The sequence below is a fragment of the Chroicocephalus ridibundus genome, chromosome 1, assembly GCF_963924245.1.
Source record: "Chroicocephalus ridibundus chromosome 1, bChrRid1.1, whole genome shotgun sequence".
In the NCBI taxonomy this organism is placed as follows: Eukaryota; Metazoa; Chordata; class Aves; order Charadriiformes; family Laridae; genus Chroicocephalus; species Chroicocephalus ridibundus.
Genome location: NC_086284.1, coordinates 74,129,215 through 74,147,620, shown reverse-complemented (window position 1 = coordinate 74,147,620; position 18,406 = coordinate 74,129,215). Strand labels below are relative to the sequence as shown.

The window sequence follows — 18,406 nt, the reverse complement described above, 5'->3', positions numbered from 1 at the left end:
CTCAAGTCTATATGGTAACCAATCTAATGGGAGCTTTTCTACCTTGCTGTTATAGTTTCCAATTAGGAAAAAAAAAAAAAACACCACACAAAAAAACCCCAAACACACACACACAAAAGGGGAACGTTTACCCCATTAACTTCTATGCAAAATGCCTCCTAAGATTTCATTTCCTGTGCCAAAACCAGCCAGGCTAACTGTCTATATATAAACTGGGATACACATTTGAGAGCTGCAAGTGATGAATTCCCCATTTTTACAGAAATCCCAAACTAGCACACCAAAGGCAGAGAACTATCTCATGTTTGTCAAAGGACCACAAAGTACCCTGACTGAAGAGGTGATGGGAAGATTCTGGGGAGTGGTCTGAGTCTTTTTTTATCCAAACACACACCTAAGAAATTCATTTTCTCACACCACATTAAAAGTCAATGTAAATCTTTTGATAAGGTTACACATACCATTTCCTAACTTTCTTCAACTGTGCAATGTGTGTAGGAAGTATTTAGCTGGGTAAGAAAATCCCATTGCCAGGTCTACTCTTGCCTTCTGTTTCCTAGTGAGGACTATGAGATCAGCTTTCTAAACCTGCACTGTGCTCTATGGAGTATACACACATCAACTGTAATAAAAAAAAAGTTTGGCACTAACTTAATTTTCATTATTTTTAATTTTTCATTTTGGAGGTGGTTGGGTTTTTTTGATATTTTGTGGTCAGGGGTATTTTTTTTGAGGGGTTATTGCTGTCTGTCTGTTTTTTAAGGGAGGGGCTGTTCTCTGTCCTGAAATCTCTGCTCTTCAAGGAATTTACTCAGTTTTCCACCATATCAATGTTAGTTAAACGGTCCTTGTGTTCTTGTGCAAGGTTACTTCTGCTGAGTTTTTAATCCGGTGAAATGTAGAAAGGCTTTGGGGTTTGTTTTTTTTTTTTTTTTTTTTTTTTTTAACATGTGTGTGTATATGTGTGTGTGTGTGAGCACATAAACATTTTTTTCCCCAGCTTAATTCTCCAGAAGCACAGACAATAACTCCTTTCAGTTTTCTTAAACATAGGCATTAGCCACTATTTGAGATGCACTTGGGTATCGTCACAGTCTGCAATTACAACATGTCAGAGACTCAAGCCCTTCTGGAAATCAGGTGAAGTATTTTAGGGTATCTCAAGTAGCATTCGACACCTAACTTTTAGGCAAAAGCATTAAGCCTCTAAGATTTCTGACTAAGAACTGTAAACCCAGGAACACTGCCAAACACGTAAATCCTGAATATTAGCGACATTAAGGAGAAAGCAGCATGTCCTTGGCTCAGGCAGCTCTTTTCTTCTGTCTCTGATCCATAGTTTGGCTTTTTTTTCCCTGCTTTTCATATGAAGTTCTTGCCTCATTGTTATGGGCAGAGTTCCATGCCGGGAGCAAACAGCATTAGTGGCTGGGAGCCTGCCTGCCAAATCCCTGCTGTCAGTGCATCCATTTGAGGATGTTCTACTCATTAGTACACAAGCTTATGTAAACACAGAAACCAAAGCCCCAAATTCTATTTTTTATATACACTAAAACTGTGATCCCACCCAAAATATACAAACATCAAAACATTTAAAATAATCAATTAAGAGACTTTAAATATTTCCTATCAACTGACACCATCATTAAAGCTTAATAAAATGAAGATGTTGTTAAACTTTAATAACCTATATTATATCTTTAGAATCAGAACAAAGACTGTTTCTAAATCATACACTGTGTGTGTGTGCACGTATTTGATTCTTCAGCTAAAATTGCCCAAGAAAGGTTAAATGTATTGCACTGCGCTGAAGGAGAGTTTCTATACTGTACAGTCATTATGAACAAAGAACAGCCTATACATCAGTCAAGTTACTGCTGTACTAATCTAAAATCCAAACAACTTTGCAGCTACCTAGGTTTTAAGTGGTTGTTACTGCAAAAGCAAATGATGAGAAAGTTCCACTTCACTGCCAGTTTTGGAAAGCTGTTAGAAAGTCTTTTTCCTTCATAATGCATTTGATCTTGTGTATCTCTAGCCACGGGAGGACTTGCAACGCATAGGATGGATAATGAAGTGCATTTTTAAATACATACATGACCAACTATTATGATAAATTTTTTTGAAACTTTCTTGTACTTTAAAAAAAAAAAAAATTCCTTTCGAGTTTTCACTGCCAGAGAACCTGTTTTAAAAGCTGTGTTTACTTTCCTTTACAACAAAGTGGCAGTAATAACAGGCAAGCAACTGTCACTTTTTATGCAGGTATTTTTCAGCACTGTCACAATAATTTCAAAGCAGACGAAGTAATGTATATGTTTAGTTACCAGGAGCCCAACAAGATACTCTTCACACTCCATACACTGATTTTTCTAGCTTAAATAGTCAAATAACTATTTCTTGCATGAGTGGGAATTCTATGTTGTGAGAAGATGCCACGGGAGATGTATGTGAGGTTAACATCACATGTTCCCTGGGATTCCAGGGTCAACAATATGAAAAATTAGATGAATAGTCTCAGATTCTGCACATCCAGTATCTATGCCAATATCAGAACACAAAGTAGTAGATGTAATCTACAAGCTGGTTTGTCAAACTACTAAGATTTCAGTTTAAAGCTGAAATTCCAGTCAGCACGTTCTACCTCATAAAATCACTTCATTAATAATCAATATCACATTAGGATGAATACCCAATAACTTGCTAAAAGAACAGAACTATGGGGCAAATACAGAGTTAAAAGCAGTGCTGGAGGGGGGGAGGAAAAAAAAACAAACCACAAACAAAACCAAATACCCCCCTGAAAACCAAACTCTGTGAATCCTTTTGAAAATATTCAAAGTAACACTACCAGGCAGTTACGTACAAGAAAGGATGAGGTTCATATTTTAAAAGTATAAAGCAAATTTAGATATATATACTGGCGAGGGTGGGGTGGGGTGTGGGTTTTGGTGTGGTTTTTTTTTTCCTTTCCAGAGTATAAAATACATCCTTGTCTTTTCCTGCAGCTTTTTTTTTTAAATAAAGATCAGCATTTGAAAGCAATTTATACTGAAACAAATCTGAAGCCCTTTTTATAAATATCCATTCTAAATTTCTATTGCAGAAAAACTGACAAGTGTAAACATAACCTAATTAAAACAGCTATAGGTTATATGTTTCCAAGGGTTTCCTCGATGTAATTAGCGCACGTGTTACTTGAAAACAATATCCGATTTGGGTCAATCACATCTATAGGGAGAACTCTGAAACTTAGGCAGCCAAAAAAGAGACGGTTGTGAGGACGCCAGACACCAGAATCACTTAAGTGCTACGATGGAACATCTTTCTGGGATGCTTTTTGTCATATTTTTTTGTTTTTTAATCCAGGATCACAGAGTTTACTACCTCTGTTCAAGATTCACTACTCATCTACCACTATTTTAGAGCTTCCTACATACAAAAAAAACCTCAAAGCAACATCTAAGGCTCTTCACAATGAGCTGCTTGTGTACAACATTCCTCATGGACATCTCTGAAGCAAAAGAGCAACTAGAAAAGAAGTATCTTGAATCTGTTATTTATAGTGAGGAAAATGAATTTACATCAGTACTAGCATTAAAGTAGTAATAATGTATGCTCCATAAAGAAACTCTTAAATATAGCTGTCAGTTTTAATAATTAAATGTGTGCTTGGAACAACAGTGTACATACCAAAATAGCGAAGTGGATTTCAATAATTATATAGCAAGCTAAGGGACAAAAAAATTAATTTTTTCTTATCTTTACAATGTAGGCTGTTATGAGCATTTAGAAAACAGTCCATCCATTTATTAAAAAAAAAAAACAAACAAACAACAAGACAACAAAAAACCACCCAAAACCAAACCACACCTTCAACACTGCTGTGCAATCTCTTTAAGAGCAAAGTCAGCACATCTACTTTCATTCTCAAGGATATGCTACTGAAAGAGAGGTATATATCTTCTCATTGCAAAAATAAGAATGAGATCCTAGCTTACTATTAAGGGACTTCAGCGTTGTGGCTGGAGATCTTTTGCTTGGAAAAAAAGCTACAAAGTTTCAGTAGAAAAGCTGTTACTAAAATGAGCATTTCACAATTTCAATTTACACATCTCTGCTCTCCAGGTGTGGTTTAGAACAAGCACCATCTATTTGACTGTTCAATATTCAGCAGGGATCTGCCAACCAGGTCTTTCACAAAATAGCCACAAATGTTACCTTCTGCTCAGCTCAGTTATCACTTTTAACTATTAAGAGATCCTTGCCAGTGTTATCTCTGACAATATTCTCAGATCTCAAAAATGAAATATTTAAAGACTTAATGAAAGCTAATTACTGAACTGCTATACTCAGCAGAAAATTGAAATTCAGTTCAGCAAAATGTTTGGCATGGAAAAATAAACTATAAGAACAAGTCAGTGCTCTGTCACAGCGTAACAGACCTGCCATTCATTCAGAGCTGTGGTCAATATTTCCATTAAAAAACTTGTTTATCAAGAATTTATTACAGGAGTTATTAAGCAGCTACACTTCAAACTGACTTGGCAGACAAATTTTTCTGTAAATTCAAAGAGCTCTTCTGTTACTCAAAAAAAAAAAAAAGAAAAAGAAAAACCTGTTGCATCCCTTCACAAACACAAGATGGCTTTCAGAAGTGTATTTTCTAAGCTTAATTTCCACAATCAGATACATAACTCCACCAGGTAAGTCATGTTAATGCTTGGGCCATTTTCCCTTTTCTGTGTTTCAACCCTCAAGTCCCAGTTTTATTTTTGACTGCCTCAACAAGCATCCTTGAAATATCAGGAAACATCACTGCTCCACTTGCCCTTCACCTACCAAAATCTGCTGCTGCTGAAGTAGATAAATAAAAACAAGTCACAGACAATTCGAAATTATATCATCTGTAGCCATAATCAGTCACTGACTTCAGAAAGGCAAAATACTGCATTTTTGAGGACACTGTGGCAATAGAAGCTAAAATCATAATAAACTTTGAAATAGCTTACAATGATAGCTCAAACAATATTAAACTTGAGTCTGAACAGGTAGCATCATTTAATTGGTAGACTTCCTTTGGGGAAGCAACAGAATACAAGATGTTCCCTTTCTTCTAAAACTAAAATGCATTTCTTCAATGAATAGCAATAACAACAACAAAAGAATCCTATTATCCTCTACTGCTGGGACTGTTCTTAACACAGCAGGTAGACATAACTACCTTAGGCCTAGCTACAATTTTCCAGGGCACAATAGCGAACACGATCTTCCCCACTTTTTGCACAGATAATTAGTACTTACTCACTCCCCTAGTTCCCTCACCATTAAGGTAACACATACCTAAGAAATGTTTTCTTCAGACCTGTGCATGTCATTTTTTAAATAACTGTGCTGACCTATGACACTTGCTGGCAATGCTTTCCAAAATTGCCATTATGCATTTGACTCATCGTAGCCCACCCAAGATCTACATTTGCTGCTTACAGTTACCCTATTCATAACGTAAATATATATAATTTAAAAAAAAAAAAGAATACACCCAAAACAAACATACAAATTGAGCGATGTTTACTTCATAACTTTGAAAAGGAAAAATTGATCAAAAAGAAATCAATGAATTCATACATCTGAGTTGAAAAATATGTAATTTTTTAAACTCTTGGCACAGGATAAAAAACATTCTGCCTTTAATCCAAGGAGGTATGGCAGTCATATTCCTCAACACATGCATCTTGGAAAGCCAACCAGGAAAGTCTTTTAAAGCATAGCAATCAACTGAAAGAGTAATTTCACATCTCAAACGACAAACTTGAGTTTCATAGGTCAGACTAGTTTGAAACAACATAGTAACAAGGAAACTACTGATCCTCACTGTTGTGCTAAGCCAAGGTGAAGACTTAGCCTTTGATTATCTACTAAGGCACAGAAGTTGACTAATTGGATTCAGTTCAGGACTGCAAAAAGGGCTGCTTCACAAGAAAAACATCCAGTCAAATTGATCCAAAGAAACTTTGCTCTACCAGACTATAGGTACTGATCTCAAAAGAACACGTAATGTATGTGAAGAAAGGAGAAAAGGAATCCACTAACATAGCAGCACTTAAACACTAAATAAGCAATTTATTTTTTAAGTTTTGGACTACTACTACATTGTCAAGACAGTAAAAAGCAAAGCAGCAAATGAGTCTCAATAAAACTAAAGGATGACTAAACTCTAAAGTGCAAACTCTATTATCCTTATTTAATCTAATAGCTAAAAAGAAGTCACCTTTCATCTAACAAATCACAGATATTTGTATTTCAAGGGCTCCCCACCCTCCTTTTCTTTCTGGTTAAATTTTAATTTTTTAAAAAAGGTCAAGTCGGATTCTTAGCATGGTGACTTTTTTCAAGCCCTAAAGCTACATCTAAAAAACATTACCCTTCATAGTTCCCAGCTTTCAGGTCTGGGGACATCGTGATATGTTCCAGCAAGATTTCTGATCTGGGCAATCAAGGGACCGAGGCTGCAGGGCACAACATACTGTACCACATACCATGCTGTACAATTGCTCTGTAATTAGAAGCAGACCAACCAAATACAAATAGAATCAAATTGACTTCTTTTAAATTCTATTATGAACTGCCAGAGAAGCACTGTTTTTGAATTGCATTTATCAAAAAGGCTCCAGATTAAATAAAATAAAATAAATAAATAAAAAAGCAAGACAAAAATTAGAGTAGTAAAAGAATTAGAAGGAAGACACTAGTGATCATAGTTTCAGCTGAACTCCAAAGATGCTATGTCATTTCACTTTAGGTCATAATGACAGCCCCAAATTCTATCTCCAAGCATTCTTAGCAAACAAGCGGCTTTAGATAAGAGATCAAAGGCAAATAATTACTAACCTTTCTACATTGACTGGCTTGTCAAATTTAAATAGAATATAATCCCCAGCAACTGGTGTGACAGCCCAGAAAAAATCTTCCCCTACGTAGGTTTTTTCTAGCGTATGCCCCTGGTAGACTTTTAAAGATGTCGAAACCTCTGCAGGTGGATTCACGTGGATTTTATGCAGTAATGGTTTCAGAAAGTCTTTATCCTAATTGAAAGACAGACAAACATCATGCAGGTCAGATAACCTGTTTTATTACATTCCTTTCTCAAGTAGTTACACTTAAAACAAACACTTGCACGAAGTGGAAAATGAATGCATTACTCACTTTTGAGTGTATCAGAACTTGTACTGATTAATAAAATGAACATACCATTAAAGTAAAAAAATTAGAAAAAACATCCCCTAGCAAAAATCCACAAAAATAGGCTGAGATTAGCACTTCTTATACTTGGTAGTTAACCAGTTTAAATCAGATTTCATTCCAACTGGAATAATATACAACGTGCCTGAAAATGCCAGACAACAAGAAAATGCCTGCCTTCTCAAATGCTACAAAGTTTTTTATTTAATCAGCCTGCTCTGGAAAGGAAGGAAAATTTTAGCTACTAACTGTGAGTTTCTGGATCTTCCCTGCTAGAGAGGAGTGGAGGCCAACGTGCTGGAAAAGAGAAGGCCTGAAGCGTATCCGTAGGTTAGATTTCTGTCGATCACAATGTTTCTGAAATGAGGGCGGGGGAAGGGAGGGGGGTTAAAGAAAAAAAAAAAAAATCGCATTAGTAAAACCAACACAAGGTTGCTGAGTTTTTACTGCAAGTATGTGATGTTACACAGACTGAAAAGACTCAACAAGAACCCAGACCTATTTATCCAGTTGTTCTTGTTTTCATTCCAGAAATCTACCAAGACTGCTGTGCAAATATAATACTGTTCAAGGTTCTTGCACAGAACCTGTTTATTCAGTCTTTCAGCAAGGGTGCTACTTGAGAAATGAAGGACCAAAAATCCAAAGTTTATTCCCTGTTCGGAACCTTCTCTATGACTGCTATCCAAGCAGTGGCATTCTGCAGAGCCTCAGTGGGGGTTAGGTGGATTAGTTTATTTTAGGACTGTTACACACAGAAACTAACTAGACTTTTGGTTTTCATCCTACTGCATCCATCTCCAAAATCTGATGCAATAACAGTTACAACGTCTCTCAGAATTGTCCCTCTGAAGTCCTTTTTGAGATTAAAATCTTGGTAGGAAGAAAGACTCTTTCAGGACATGCAGTAACCATAATATACAGTATGCTAGCCTCCAACTCACCAAACCCAACTGATTCACCACCATGAAAAACATTTCAGAAGCTTTATAATAAAAAACAAACTTACAGCATCCTTCTCAGGGTTACACACTTTCACCCAGAGGATATGGTCCAGGAGCCAATCAATAGGTTTCTCCTTATAAAACATAAATATGAACTCTACAATAAGAGTGATATCTGGAGACTGGAACATTTTACCTGTGATGACATGAAGAATAACTGGAGTTATTTTAGATTAAAGATTGTCTTTTGAAATCAGTGAGACAATAGCTGTTAAGTTTGTGCCAAGACAAGAAACGTTAGCAGTGAACAACTTGAAATCTCAATGTCAAAAGCTCCATACCTTTCAGCTATGAAAAACTAAATAAAACAACTATTCAAATAAGAACTCATTGTAATATATCTTGGTACTATCAAAACATTCAATGTATACTACAACACACTCTCCTTAAGAACAGAAATTGTCAGTCTGCAAAAATAGAGACAGAAAAGTTATGGATTCGTGTCTATTATTCTTCATGCCACCTGTAAGCTTCAAGCATCTGAGACAAGGAGTTGTTGCAAGTGTTATCTGCCCAGTCACACAATTTCAGCTTTTGCTGAAAAAAAAGCAGAGATTTTTTTTCTCTAGATCCACCAACTCCAGATCCTTCTGTATAGAAAATCAAAGAGAAAGAAGGAAGCTACTAGAACATAACCAGAGAAAATGTAACTTAAAAAAAAAAAGAGACATCACATAACAACAACCAGAGTTTTTTCTGAAATGCATAGACCATCAGCAAACTCATACTGAGGGCATTTCCAACTAGCCACACTCAAAGCAGTCAGCTGCCTAGTAGAAAGTCTAAGTCCCTCCCACAAACAAAAAATGTAGAACTTCTTTGCTAAGTACTACTGTGGCTTTGGGGCTTCCAAGAGAGCATACTGCTTGGTCAAGTACAGATAGACTTCTGGGTGGCACTGTGCTACAGGATTCTTGGGAACCCTGCAAACTGTGAGGCTTAAAGGAGGCCTTGGCAAAAGAAGGAAACTTGGTGTTGTTGAAGTCTATTTAATATCAACAAGAGCAACTATTTACATGGTCATGGAATACACTTCACTGCCAGTACAGGTGTCTGAAGAGAACGGTGGTCACACTGGGCTATTTTGTAAAACTAAATGCAGCACTTATGAAAGGTGCCTTGTATGAAGACACTGCTGCCACAAGCAACACGTAACTGTGAGTGGGGCAGTTCAAGGCTGAAGACAAGTGCTTATTGACTGGGATTGAGTGCCAATTAAACTCCCAAAGGCAATTCCAGATTTGAGGACAGATTCACAAAACATCATCAGGCTTGCAGATGAAGTCTGCCTGTACTTTGCTAGGCTGCAATGGAGGAGGCAAGGGAGAAAAACATTACATGACAATGAATCTCTCAGGAGGACATCACTGAAGTGATTCAGTTCTGCAGATGGTGCTGAGATGTGGGCAGTGCTGATTTAGACAGGGCTGGGCTCTTAGGGCACATGTGCATTAATGGATCAGAGTCCAATAGAAGCTCTTCTTTAATGTTTTCTGCCTGTCCACACTTGGGGATTTTGTACAACACACTAACACACAGCACTTAGACATGTAAAATATTTTTCTCCCACTTGTAATCTATGAGGCCTTCATAGGCTTTTAAAATAAGTTCCACAAGTAGTAGAGGTCCTAATATTTTATCCTTCAACATCTAGGAAGAATAGCTGGAGTAGACATTAAAAACGGCTTCCCCTCTGAGGTGGCAAAAACACTTCCCACACTCATCAGAAAATGGGATTTGGTTCTCACCTACAAGAGGACAAAATTCTTTGGAAAGTCCACTAAGGAGCTGTATAGACTAGTCTGCATGACAAACAAATAGGGAACAAAGTTTTGTATGAAGTTAAAAACTATCAGCAGAATAGCATGCTACTTGAGCAGGTGGCTGAGTGGACATGAAGAAACAGTACAAGAAGCCTACCTTATTTAGCCATTAAGGAGGATGTTCATGTTTATATAAAACAGAAGAAAGGATACAGATGAAGTATCACCCTGAACCAGTACTACACAAAAGATAAGTTATCTAAACCGATTAGGAACATACATTTCCACTATGAATATACATGTGGACTATCACTTAGAGCCAGACATTCAGCATTCGGTTACTTCTCTTTCTTTTGAGGCCCACTGAATTTTGTAATTCGTAGAAGATTATTGCAAGGTAGCATAAAAAAAAAAAAAAACAAAAAACAAAACCAAACCACCAAAGGGCAGGGAGTTCAAATTCCTGTTGTAATAGGGATAGAAAATTTCTCTACTGAAACAGGTGACTGAGCCTGGCATATTATAGAATATCTCAGAGTAGATATAGAATGCCATGTTGTTAGCTTACATACATTAGCAACAATGGTATTTTTAAGGGAAAGCAGGGGCCCTGTTATGTGTGCTCTGACATTGCCAGGTATCAGACTCTTACATATGGAGATTTGCTCTGAGAATGCCAGTATCTTGAATTGCAAGATCCTTTATTTTCTCAAAAACAGGATACATACTTAGGAGACCACCTAAAGGGCGTCATCCTTTCCAGAAAACAGGTCTAATGCAATCTCATTCCCTTATGACTTGTATGAAATTGGATAAGAACATAGCCAATGAAATAATACTTGTTTTGGAATTCTGAGATGGGTTTGGGGGGGTCTGAGTGAGGCAACATCATGATGCAGTGCAATAAATACGGAAGAAGCATCTGACAAAAGTCCCAATTATTTCATCTGTTGGAATGATGCTATATTCATAAAGCATATCATTCACACAGTAGGTTGGAGAAGTAAACACAGTGAGACATTAACTGGTCTGACATTGCTAAAACAAAGATATACCTTACAAAACCCTTGAATTCGGCTGCTTATAGAGCAAAAACATTGACATTACTTGTACATGCTTGTTGCAATGAGGTCCTCAAATAGGCATTTCCACTTGAAAATACTCTAACTAAAATTTGAAGCTAAATACAGGAAAACTGCAAAGCTTATTTCTTTAAAGACATAAGAAAGATGATTTTTATTAGTATATTGATACTATTTACACGCTATATTGTTGTCATATTGTTTAACATTATTTGTGGAAGTAAATATTTAAAAATGGGTAGGAAACAATCGTATGAGTTGTACAATGTTGTGTAAAACATTCATGCAGAATAACAGCTCTTTCAGCTTGTCACATTTCCAGCTAAATGGGCTCCCAATTTTCCTGGTGATTCATCTCTGCCTACTGCTTTCAATAGCACGGGGCAGGAGAAAAGAAAAACATGAGAAACCCTAATGAAACATGAGCTCAAAAATGGGACTAATCAGATGATTCTGGGATGTTTATGGAACTGAAACCATCATTTCTAGATGATACCTACTGAGGTAGTCTGTCAGTCACACCTGCTTCCATAGGAAGTGGACCTTTCCAAGTGGTGAGAGAGATGCGCAATACCACGTGACTTGGAAGACAAAACCATCCCCACGTTATTGCTCCAATCTCAACGGAAGCAGTCTGACTGAAGAGACAGTATATCCTCTTCCAGTAGGCATGCACAGTCATGCTGCTTTGGAATCCTTTTCTTCTACCCAAGGACCACACCGTACAATTTTTCCTTTGACTAGCTCATCTTATGAAGAACACAAGGATTACAGTCTTCAGCTGTCATCCACAGTGAAAAGACACTCACAGCCCATACCACTTATAACCTGAACACTAAGGTACAGGGTCCTTACTTACAATTAAATAAACAGAGAATAAGACTGAAGGTAAGAGTAAGAATTTACTCTTTTCCCTAATTTAAGTTATTCTAATTATACCTAAAATAGAAACAGGACATCAACAAACAAATTATTTACTTCCATATGGTAAACTTGTCCAGGCACAGATGCACTTTATTCTGGGCCTAGACTGGCATACTACTATCAACCATGCAGTCAACCACCTCTGACTTGGGGAATAATCCAGCTAATATGGTGATGTCACAGGGTCTACCAGGAAAAAAACCCAAAGAAAGACAAAGAAAAAAAACCTCTGATGCATCCAACTGCAACTAGTCAGCATATGGTAGGTAAGCATCAGCTGGCTATACCTGCACTAGCATCTTCAGACCCAACATTACTCACAGACCCAACTCTCTACATTATATTGTCCAACACCATGGAAGGGTTCAACAGCACTGGGAAAGCCTTCTCACTGTAATTCATAATGATCACTGGAGCTAAGATGAACAGGCAACACCCTGCTCTTGAGAAAAGCCATGTTCTCGCTTCAGTAACCAAGGACAGACATCCACATAGCACTTGCTGAAATGCTGTCACCACCTTCCACACCCAGCTTGGCACAGCCTTCCCCTAGCTCCTTGCCTTTCATCCCTCATCTATCACTTCTGTTTCAGGACATCACAGTAGTACTGCCATGGACCAACATCCCCCTTTCCTCCCCTAGAACATTCTTCCTCCAACAGCTCAAAAAACAAGCCTCTGCGGTGAAGCACCTGATGAAACAGGTCTTCAAAGCTCTGGACCCCTGACTGTCCACAGCTACTTCTTGTGATGGAAAGCAGCCCAGTACATCTCCTACTCCACAGATTTGACACCACAACTCCTCTGAATGAGCGAAGGTAGCAGCATGAGCCTGGCTTCCCTAGGGCATAGCCATAGCTCAAGAACAAGCAGCAGCATTTGCCAAGGTCCTGCAGTCCTGTGGCCTCCCATGCAACTGCAGGTGAGGAAAGTGCTGTAAGCCATAGTGCCACTGAAACGCCATCCAAATCCAGCCTACAGATTGCCCACTGGCCATCCCCAACATGCAGTCAAAAATCATCAAGCCAAAGAGACCTCAGCAAGAACTGTAGTCAACACACACTGCATCAAACCAAAGACAATGTGAAAGAATTGAAGCAATGGCTCATCTTGCACCGTGCTCACGCACTTGGTACGGTGCATGAGAACAGACATAAATCAAGGAGACTCTGCTGACAAAATTTCAGAGGTTTCAGATTCTGTGTGCGTACAGCCTACCCTTGAAAAGAAACTTCAAAATCCAAAAAAATTAAGACTTAAAAGTAAAATCTTGATCTATAAATTCCTAGAGATTTACAAAATGTGGAAGACTTCCTCCATATTACTTATCTATATTGATAAAAGTGAGAGCCGGGACTGAAAAAAAAATTGTGGAATATCTCCTTCTATTTTTTGTGCCCTGCCAAGAATTCTATTGATTTTCAGTCCATTTAAATGTTATCCTTAGTGAACTATTCTGCCCTCTCAGGAGATGGCAAGTACAATACACACACAAAATGAAAAACTTTATTTTCTATAGTTCTCTGAACTACAAATATCTGAATCATTCATCTGCATTCTTCTGCATAAGCATTGTGTTAAATGTATGCAGTCTACAGCAACAATAATTTTATACCTGCAAGCTCATATTCTAACTATAGTTGAAGCAGTTCAATATTTTCCCTGTTAATGATATGCAAATTACTGGCATTAAAACCAGAACCTCTTTGAAGTTATTTAAATCTCAAATATTTCACTTGATCTACTCTTCCCCAAGCTTCAACTATGTGGACAGTTTGAGCAAAACTGTAATCAGAACAATAAAATAATTGTTAATTAATCATGTTAACAATAATAATTGTTAATTAATTAAATAAAGTTAAAATAATCAGAATAACAGGCCTTAAAACATCAGGGCACAGTAAGATTCAGAGGAACTGTATAAGACAACCAAAAGGCTGATTTCAGGCTGCTCCATTAAAAGTTAGTGACAGCTGACATTATAGCCACAGCACAGAGTGTTGTAGATCCTCTGGAAAACACTTCAGCTCACAGGCAGTCTGAAGACAAATCAATATTTCTCCTAAAAAGCTAGTAGGACTTTCCCAGGTTGTGTCAGGGACCACAGCACAAACCAGAATTCAGAAGAGTAAAAGATGCATCTCCTTCCACAGAGCTTCTTAGAGAAACAGCATACATCTCACCCATTATTTATTAGATACCTGACAGCACTTCAGACTGTGCTTTCAGTATCAAAAAAACCCCAAAGAAAGCAACTTCTCTCTGTGACAGAGGTGACAGAATTCTGTAATCCTGCTGTCAGCCGAAATAGCTGCATTTGCCACTTTCTCATGTAGTACTTGCATAAATTAGATTTTCAGTTCAGAAATACACTATGACAAAAAAACATTTTTACCTCAGAACTTGCAAGCTGATCAAGGTTTCCAATAGCTTACAGCGAATCAGCCACACCTCTTTTTTAGAGATTATTTCTAAATCAGTAGCATCTAGGCAATTCAGTGCTCTACTTTCTCTCTTGGACATCTACACATAAAACTCATCCTCAGTTACAAACAACTAACTTTTGGTAATGAGGATAGCTATAGAGAAGAGCAAATTACCATAGTATCAGTCTGCATCAAGATCCACAAAGGGATAGTAGAGATGAGGCAAATCTAGATTACTTGCATAAAATCTCTACGCAATATATGGTTATAGTACAGCAATGTGTCTCAAAGTCAGAAGTTTTAGTCACTTTCACGAATACTAATTTTTCTTTCAAAACATAAAAGCAGGATAAGTAGTTAAATTGGGAGAAAAAAATCTGATTTAATTTTCTAGGTAGAAAAGCAAAATGAAGATGTGTAGCCATAGCTAAATGCATCTGAAATTCTATTTATATCATCTACTTAAAAGGAGGCAAGCAAATACGATACAAGGAACAAAGAACAGGGACGCAAGCAGCAGGAGCCAACAACTAAATTTAACTGTAAGTATTTTCAGAGCCTACACTGAAAAAAAAAGTATATAGACAGGATAGAAAAACAACTTTAAAATATTTTTCAACAGTTGGCAGATGATTAAGCCAAATCTCACGATTAAGAAAAATATACCTACCCCTTCTGGTTTAGACACTATGCCCTCTATAGCAGCACTGAGAACAGAAAGGGGTGTGAAATACACAAATAGTAAGTGATCTGAAATACATCTCCATGCGGTAGACAGTGCACGTCCTAAACTGTAAGTTGGTTTTACACCCATTTTGACATGTCAGTCTTACAAAACTGCAATTTGTGAGTACTCTTTACTATTTAATTAAGCAAATGTAGAATGAATGTAAGTTACTTCTATAGCCCAGAAACTTCATACAGAATTTACATTTAAAGTGCAATTAGGACTGGAGCTAAAACTCTAAATGCAATGAAGCCCACAATTTCAGTTTAACTGTTCAAAAGTAGAAACAAAGCCTAATCAGATGATGGTAATCAACCAGTCTCTGCAGCCACAGAATCACAGAGAGCTGCAAGGTGTTCCCCAACAGAAGAAACAAGTCTACTTAGGGCAAAAGCTCCAACAAATTCTTTAAATGCTTCTTTCTCAATGATAGGCAGCTCTGTTTCCTGTTCCTCCCTTTCACTTCTGAGGCCACAAAACCAGTGCCATAACTATTTCAGCAACAGTGCATCTCTGTTGGTAGCCCAAGGCAACCAAGCAGATCAGTTATGTAGTGTCCAGATAGATAAGGAGAATTCCCTCTGCCCATTTAATCTCTTCTCCATTGTTTCTGTAGGTTAGACCAACAGGCAAACATACAAAGGACCATTTTGTACCCTAGCATAGCATGTTTAGGAGATAACTACTATTTTCCTTCCTACTTGGCGAATGTCCGAGACCCTGAAAGTCAGGGGAACTATTGCCTCAGCAGCACACCTGATGCTGAGCTGGAAACAAGATAGTACTTGCCATTTACACAGTGCCAACCTCCTCAGTTCCGCCAATCTAGATGAATCTCCACTGTTTGCAACCATTACGGGTCACTGAGCTAAAATTGAAGCCTTTTTCTGCAAAGTAGATCCAAAGTAAAAACAAGAGAACAAGAATTTCCAAGAGAATGACAGAACTTGGGACTGAGCTTTATTTGTTACATGTAGGATTTTCTTCCTGTTCTGAGCTCAACTTACAGCCTTTGCATTGGAATAATCTGTGTTGTCTGCATACAGGAATCTCCACAGTCTGATTTAGCTTTTCATTTTTCCTCCCATATCTCCAGCTTATCACTTTTAAACAGATCATGACACATCACTGCAGTGATGAAATAACTTTTCTTAGTTTGTAAAAATCCCTTCGAGACATCTTTTTAATTGCTTTTCTGTTAAGTCTAGTACCTCTCAATAAAAACCTATTAGTGTAAGAGCAAATAGCCATGAAGCAATTTCAACAACAACTGGCAGTCAATCCACAACAGCCCGGGATGCTGCATTAGCTTCTCTCACTGTTGTTCATTGCAAATGATAGACGGACTCCAACTAGACCTAAGAAGGAGCAGACTGTCATACCTTCTCCTTGATGGAATAGAAAGGTAGAGATAGAACAAGCTTTGCAACCAAGACAAACAGGTGCCTGCTGATTCTTAGAAATTTTGGCACAAACACCAATGAAGTTGTTTTGGGTAGACTTAGTGATCACACTTTGTTCTTTTACTTCTGTCAGTTGTCTTTTAATGACATTTTTGTTTTAATGGCAGCTAAATTCAAAATAAGTCATTGCTTGCAGTTTGACTGTTAATATTTCTATAAATTAATTAACTTTCAGTTTTAAAAATGCCCTCTATTCCAACAGTTTGAGTTTGCCTCAGTCATATAAGAGTATATGAAACAACTGAAAAAAAAAAATCAAACCCATGAGTTAAACCAGAGTTCCTAAAAATGTCAATTAATTTCTACTTCTTGGTTCATTCCCAGTACAAAGAAGATAGCTTTGAAATCAGACCACTATTAATTCACAGACTCTGAGGATGAATGTGTTCTAAACTGAACATTTTCTTACCAATGAAACCCAGCTGAGAAAATTCTAGAATCATCCAATCTTCAGAAGCGAGCTGAAGTGCAAAATTTTTTATTGTGCTGAAATAATTCTGCTTGACAACGATGTCATCTTCAAGCTAGAGGAAAGTAGCAGTGATATCAACATAAATAAAAAAAAAGTACCAGCAATGCAATAGGAAAAAGTACAGCTAGGAAATACTGATTTACAATATATTGCTAACACATAGCCATATATTTCTAATACAAGCGCTGCTATAAAACCTAGATGCTATAGCCAAGAATAACTATTGTAGGGATCACAGTCTGTCTATTTGTGGAGAACTAATCCAGAATCTTTCTGTAGGAAGAATCCACAAATGTATCTCAACTTACTACTTCAGAACTTTGCTTTTCTAGCTTCTCTCTTCAGAGGAAAATCATCCACAAAATAATGTTAGACTAAGTGACATCATCAGTAGAACAAGTAGAATATATGCATTATTTGTACACAAACATGACTCTGTTTACTCACACACCTAACGGCACTGAAAGAATTTCTCCTCTGAGATAAGAAGCTAAGAGACACGTTGTCTGCAGAGATGGGATTCATTTCACCTGGCTTTAGCTGTCCAACAGAAGAACAGGTGCATGGTCCAAACTAGTCATCTAGTCCAGGCAGCAGAACTGCCAAGATGTGTCCCTTTAAGTCATACTAAGTACAGGCCACTGCTTTAAGGATCCTGCTTCTTCTGTCCTTTCTCCCAGTGCATTCATGCTCTCCTCCTTGTGCTGGCACTGATATTTGTGTGACTGCCTGATTTCAAAAAGACTGTCTCATGTAATTGGCTGTGCAGCTTCCAGGAGAGCTTTCTAATTCAGTATCCTCCACAACTTCCTCATATACCACAGCCTCCATACTTAATGCCCTCCTTCGACTATGGAATCAAGTTATCTCTTTTCTGTATAGGTCCTTCTATGGTGTGTCCAACAGTATAATTTCTGGAGATTCATTTGAAAACTTGTGTCAAAACAAAGAAGAGAAATTTACCTGAATGTAATAAACCCCCTTCTTCTGGGCATACATCATAAGAAAACAATAATCCAAGTTTTGTTTTGTTCTCCATCTGAAATTAAATGTTTAAGGATTATGAAAAAAGTTATTTCAATACATGCTGGCAGTGCAAAGTAAATCTCACTATGAAGAATGACACATATTAGTGAAATGTCAGGACGGCTGCTTTTGGCATTGTTCCCTCAGGAAATCCTCTGTCTGAAAAAAAGGAACAAACTTTTGCCTTATGCTTTAATACAGACATAAAACTGGTTTAACTTGCATCTGATTTTGTGAAAACTACCTGACATTTCACTAAAAATACATGTGCACTTTA

At 37.4% G+C, this 18,406-nt stretch overlaps 1 protein-coding gene across 5 annotated transcripts in view; it reads right to left on the bottom strand.

The window, feature by feature from the left end:
- The window catches only part of MGAT4A (alpha-1,3-mannosyl-glycoprotein 4-beta-N-acetylglucosaminyltransferase A), a 70,420-nt gene that overhangs the window by 9,274 nt on the left and 42,740 nt on the right, over positions 1-18,406 (bottom strand). For all 5 annotated transcript variants that reach the window (XM_063339732.1, XM_063339751.1, XM_063339722.1 and 2 more), the window contains exons 8-12: positions 18,067-18,142; positions 17,041-17,155; positions 8,252-8,382; positions 7,492-7,599; positions 6,892-7,085 (exon numbers count right to left, since the gene is read on the bottom strand). In XM_063339732.1, the coding sequence (XP_063195802.1) occupies positions 6,892-7,085; positions 7,492-7,599; positions 8,252-8,382; positions 17,041-17,155; positions 18,067-18,142 (624 nt within the window). The remainder of the gene's footprint in view (positions 1-6,891; positions 7,086-7,491; positions 7,600-8,251; positions 8,383-17,040; positions 17,156-18,066; positions 18,143-18,406) is intronic.